The sequence below is a fragment of the Antechinus flavipes genome, chromosome 2, assembly GCF_016432865.1.
Source record: "Antechinus flavipes isolate AdamAnt ecotype Samford, QLD, Australia chromosome 2, AdamAnt_v2, whole genome shotgun sequence".
Lineage (NCBI taxonomy): Eukaryota > Metazoa > Chordata > Mammalia > Dasyuromorphia > Dasyuridae > Antechinus > Antechinus flavipes.
The window spans coordinates 515,056,254-515,062,063 of NC_067399.1; the positions used below are offsets into that span (position 1 = coordinate 515,056,254).

General features: G+C 45.5%; 1 protein-coding gene across 1 annotated transcript; it reads right to left on the bottom strand.

The window, feature by feature from the left end:
• Positions 1 to 2,073: 2,073 nt before the first annotated feature.
• Positions 2,074 to 3,884, bottom strand: NRL (neural retina leucine zipper). The gene is made up of 2 exons (XM_051973786.1): positions 3,504 to 3,884; positions 2,074 to 2,445 (listed from the first exon to the last, which is right to left on the bottom strand). The coding sequence occupies exons 1-2, from the start codon at positions 3,882 to 3,884 to the stop codon at positions 2,074 to 2,076; spliced, it is 753 nt and encodes a 250-aa protein (XP_051829746.1).
• Between the last annotated feature and the right edge of the window lie 1,926 nt (positions 3,885 to 5,810).

Genomic DNA, 5,810 nt, shown 5'->3' on the forward strand with positions numbered 1-5,810 from the left:
CAGTGGTATGCTTCAGGCAGTGTTAAGAGAGACTAGGGTGGGAGTAGACCTTGGTTCTGTTCTCAACTCAAGACTATATGACCCCAGAGATAAGGTGACAAAACAAAAAAGCAGAAAGAAGGAAGAGACTGAAGCAGGAAGGGGTGGCAGAAATCTTTGCCCCTCAATATCAGAATATAGTTTCTATACTATGGCTGAAAGTAGAGCTGGAAGTAATTAGCCCTTCTGAATATACATTAGCTAGAAAAGATGGAGTGCAACAGATGTGGCTGAGAAAGCAGGGGAGAAAGCAATACAGATGAACTTGAAAGAGAAAAACATGGGGAGACAAAGATAGAGAAAGCCATAGAGAGAGAAATATAAGAGAGGAGAAACAAAGAGAGGAAGGGGTATGAGGAGGAAAGCACAGGGATAGAGAAAGGGACAGATGGAGAGGGGGAGAAAGGAAAAGAGACATATGTGAGCCTCTTCTTGCCTCTCCCTGTTCTGTCCCTAAAGCAAACACTGGTGAGGTAACAAGCTCTCTGGGGTATGCACTGATCCATTCTGTCCTCTCATATTCCTCATTTTTTCTGGATGTTACAGTAGTGATCCAGATTCCTGGGACACTTAAAAAAATATTCAAAATAAAGACAAATATAAGTAAGTCCCCACTCCATCCCAGTGCCCAAAACTATAGCCCAGCTTAGGGATGCTCAGACTCAGATGTGATTCAGATCATTGTCACATCTGGTGATCAGATTGGACTAAATGTCTCTCCTGCCCCTCAACAGACAAGGGTTGTTCCTAACCAGAAGCTGAGATCTACTATATGGACTTGAGAGTGGGGATCATCCTAGCAGTTACTCCAATTCCTCAGCACAAATAACACACACACACACACACACACACACCACATGAGCTATTCCCCAACATAGACAGAAGGTAGACTGGATGCAGGTGCAAAGAATAGAAATATCTTTCATTGTATTGACTTTTGATCAACAGTATTAAAATCCTCAATCCCAACGTTCATTTAAAATTTATTTCCCATTCCTCCCTAACCCCAGAGAAGACTCATCTAAAAAATGCTGGAGGATGAGAGCTGGGTAACCTGAGGATGTTTGAGTCACATGACAGATTGGGATTTAAAAGAGGGACTCTGGAAAGTACACTCTCAAAATTTCCAAGAGCCCCTCACTAATGTAAGCCCTCCCTTACTCACCTAAGTATATTTAAGGGTCAGATCTGCCCAACTTGCTTTCTGGGTTTTGAATCAGAATGCTAGAGGTGAGGGAACTGTCCTCTGTGAATTTCTCTTGGCCCATCTTTTGAGCTTAAAAATTGCCTGATCCCAACCTCTTGATCTCCTGAGCCTCTCTGGTGTGTGCCAGTTTCAAGAGGTGGGGAGGGAAGCATCTTCCATAAGGATTTTTGTTGAACTTTGTATGGGAGATTCCTGGGAGAGAAACCATTCAATCTAGTGTTCTAGTTGGGAAATTTTTTTAAGTGACAGCTGAGCTATAGTCCCTCAGATTTGATCTAAAAAAAATTCCAGAAATCAGAAGCAAAATGGAACCCCAGATAAATGAAATAGAGGAAAGAGAAGATCTCTAAATATCTCCCAAATGAAGGAGCATACTCTCTCTGTCACATGCTACATACAGCATTGATGCTTAGAAATCCTATCCTATGCTCTCCTCCAAGAAGTCCATCAGTTTTGCCTCTTGTCCATGCAGACCCAAGCAAGGATTCCATGTTCTAGGATCCCGTCTATATGTATGGTCTAGAAACCGGAGAGGGCGTAGGTAAGGGAGGAAGAATCTGGGGAACATTGACTCCCAGAGAATAGGGTGGAGACTCATCCTTGCAGTTCCCCCACTTCTCTTTTGGGAGAGATCAGGAATCCTAAATGGAAGACTTCTAAAGAAAACTTTCTGAATCAAACAAAAACGAGCGAAGCCTCCTCTTATGTGATGCATCTAGGGGTTCTCGTCTGGCCAGGGGAGGTACCAGATTGTTAGGGTAAGGAAACCACTCAGGCCATGGAGCCTCGTGCGCTTTTCCCGTGTGTGGTCCCGGAAGGGACCGACTTCAGAGAAAGAATTGACTGTGGTCCCCCGGGCGTGGGGATCGGTCCGGGCCAAGGCCAAGGCTGGAGCCAGAGGCGCCGACTGACAGCTTGTCACAGCGGGCTTTGTAGAGGTCACGCTCCCGGGATAGGCGCACTAACTCTGCCCGCAAGGCGTCCAGCTGGGCGGCCAGGCGAGCCCGCTCCGCCTCCAGCCCGCGCCTCTGCTGCAGCCGCTTGGAGCGGCAGGCCTGGGCGTAGCCGCGGTTCTTCAGGGTGCGGCGTCTCTGCTTGAGCCGCAGAGCCTCATCCCGCCCGCAGCCCCGCAGCTGCCGGTTTAGCTCACGCACCGACATGGACACCAATGCAGCATCCGAAAACCGCTCTGCCAGCCCCTGGAGCTGGAGAGGGAAAGAAGAGGAGTCAGGCTCCTGGGTCCGCCCCGCCTCTCCAAGGACAAGTTCTCTACTCTTCACTATAAGCCCGAGGGCTATACTATCATAAACCGCTCCCGAAGCTATGGAGCAGAAGCCACCAATCCAACCCAGCCCTCCCCCCGCCCCATATTGGACACGTCTTTAATCCCTCTCCACTCACAATAGGAGGACCTGTCCCCTAATTCCGTGCCAACCCTTCTTGCAGCGTATACTCCCAAATTCCATTCACCCCTGCCCCTCTTTCCCTCCCCATTCCTACTTAGGTAGTCTTCCCGAGAACTGAGTCCGTCCCATATTTCTTACCCTGAGCAACCGGGACAACACCCACCTACGCACCTCACACCCTCTCCAATCCCCATCCTCCCTTAAAGTCATAATCCTATGGAAATGAGGGAGAAAGACCAGATCAATTTAGATCCTCCATACTGTCCATGGAAAAAGAACTACCTTCTGATGACCCCTGAAGGATTTAGATTACATTTTAATCCCCTTGACACCCCCATTTGTGTCTATAACTAATAGGATGAGCCCCAATCCTTCTAGAGAAGATTGGGAAAGGTGTAGGGAGGAGGGAAGCAAAGTCTTAGGTCAACCTCGTGCCTCCTCCTCAAGCCATTACCTTTTAGCCTCCACACATGAATCTTTGTTTTTTCCCCATCTCTTGGATATATTTTTCTTTCCGGATTTTCCCTCTCCCTCCCTCCCCCCTTAATTCTATGCTCACCTTTGAGCCCCTTCTCATTCCTAATTCCTCAATCCTCTCTCTACACCCCACCCCACCCCCTTAATCTAGAATATTCATGTTTCTCCCTTTCTGTATACCTTGAGAGACAGAAAGCTCTCTTTCTTTTTTTAAAGTTTAGTTCCTTTTTCTTCCCTTCTCTCCCGTGCCTTTACTCAATCTTTCTCACCCTCTCCATTCAACCTCCACTTTCTTCTCTTTCTGCCCTACTCTCCTTTTTCTTACCTCAGCAATGACCCACCCACCCTGTCACCGACATCCTGTCCCATCTCACCTGGGGATTCAGGCCACCCATCTCTTCTGTACTTCCTGGGTAGTGGGAGAGAGGTCCCTCAGCAGGGACTGGTCCCTGTCCCTGCAGAAACTCCACAGCCTCATCAGGACTCAACCCCAGTCCCTCCCCAGTACCCAGTTGCTGTTGCAGTGCAGCCAGCCAGAATAGCTCTTCCAGACCCTGCCTGACCCCCTCAGTGGTTCCCACCACACCTGGATCACTGAAGGTGGGTGAAGGTGGCACTGAACTGTAGGGAGTGGAGCCCAGTGAGGCTGCGGGAGGCCCAGATCGGCCCTCGGGGGGCTCCCTTTTTACCTCAAACTTCATCAGATCAAAATCATTGACATACTCCATAGCCAAGGGACTAGGGGGCAATGCCATTGCTGGAGGCAGGTGAGAAGGATCCACCTGGAAAAGAGGAGATAAAGTGAGGTGAGGTGAGACAAGGAGGGTCAAGGAGGAGGCTTGAAGACTGTCGGCCTGAGGCTTATTAGCAGAATAGAAAGAAGCGTGACAGGCTGGATTCCAGTCCTATCGCTATCACCAATAAGCTTTTTGACAAATTGGGCAAGATCCTCAACTTTTCCAAGCCTTAGTTTCCTGAGAGTATTGACCTAAATAATCCCTAAAATTCTTTCTAGTTTTAAAACTCATTCTACAATAATATAAATGGAAAGAAAAGCCACACTTCAAAATATAATTTTTTTTAAAAAATTATAAAGGTCAAGCAGTACTTAGTATTAAGATATAGGAAAGAAACCTACCCATCTTTCACAGAAGTAAAAGATCCACAAGTGTTACACTGTACACGTTTTTGGATTTTTTTTCCAGTATATTGATCAGATTTTTTTTCTTCCCCTCTAAAAATACTATTTGTTATAGGGGGAGGGCTGTCTGGGAGAGGGAAAATAAGAGGGGAGTGATATTTGGAAGAACTCTTATGATGTAAGAAACAGAAGACATCAATGAAACTTTTTTTTTAAGTTGATGATTCTCAGCCCAATCTTTCAAGCAGCTTAGAGATTAGAATCCTGTGCAGATAAAAAAAAATAAAAAGAAAAAAGAAACATGCTGATGGAATACATATTCCAGCAGGGCCCAAAAAGAAGAGGACAAGGCTAGAATTTCAGCCCATAGCCAGCTCTCCTCCTGCTCCTGGGCTCTTAAATAACCTACTTTAGGAAGAAACAAATTTTTTCCTATGGCAGTAGTGCACAATCCTGAGTTTGTGACATGCTAGAGTTTTTAGTTATCCCAAGAATCCCATTCTGAAATTCTCAACCAATTCTCAAAGTCAAATAAAGCATAATTTGCTCTTAATATATATGTATGCATTTATGTGTACATAACACACTTAGGTTGGAGATGGTGGCTGTATGTATGTTTTACAATCAAGAAAATGTCTCAACTTTGAGTTGAGAAACTTTCTGAATGAAGACGTCATCCAAGAAGAAAACTGTTCCAGTTCTAGAGAAGATCATGGCTCATTATGGACCAGCCTTTCATTTCATTCAACCTTTTGGAGGGGATTCCACAACTTGCCCAGATTGTATGGATTGCCAAATGAATCCTTCCTCCAAAACATTTCATTCCCCGATTTCCTCATTTGCAAAATGAAGTCAAAAGAAATTCTAAAGATCTTTCCAGTCCTAAAGTGCTATGATTTTATGATGTTTGGGCTGAATTGTTTTAACTAGCCCTTTTTAAGGATATCCACTGTTCTCCCACATGCTCCAGAAAAGGCAGATGGCACAGAACCTCATATCTAGGGATTTATTAGAATCTAGTACTTAGTCTGGCTCTACCTTACTGCTCCAGGCTTAAGTAGCCCCTTTCTACAGCTCAGTCTCACCAAATACTAAAAACCTGAGTTGTTGGGAGAAATAAAAAAGGGAAGTAGGAGGAGAAAAGTAAGGTCTCTCACTCTCCTTGTCCTACAGGTGGATCACAGACCATTTCTTGAGCTCTTCAGACAATCTTCTCTGGGAGACACTGAGATAGATGCAAAGTAGACTTAAGGAATAGGCCCCAGAAATGAAATAAGAGGAAGAGAAGGAGATTCAGAGGCAAGAAGGAAGAAGAAAGAAAGAAAGGAAAGAAGAAAAGCCCAGAAAAAGGATCAAAGCAGGGAAAGGGGGAGAGAGAGTCATGTCTAAATCAGCCCCAGAAAACACTTACTTTGGGAATTGTTGGAGAATGTGCAGTCAAGGTTATAGATAGGCAGTCACCACTTTCCTAGAGACAAATGGCCCCATTGAACAAAAGTAGGGGACACAAGTCTTCAGCATAGATGGGGCTGTGGACACA

Coding starts and splice junctions, on each gene's coding strand:
- NRL (XM_051973786.1), bottom strand. CDS start 3,884: ATGGCATTGCCCCCTAGTCCCTTGGCTATGGAGTATGTCAATGATTTT. Junction 2,446..3,503: donor TGGGTGGCCTGAATCCCCAG/GTGAGATGGGAC, acceptor CTCCAGCTCCAG/GGGCTGGCAGAGCGGTTTTC.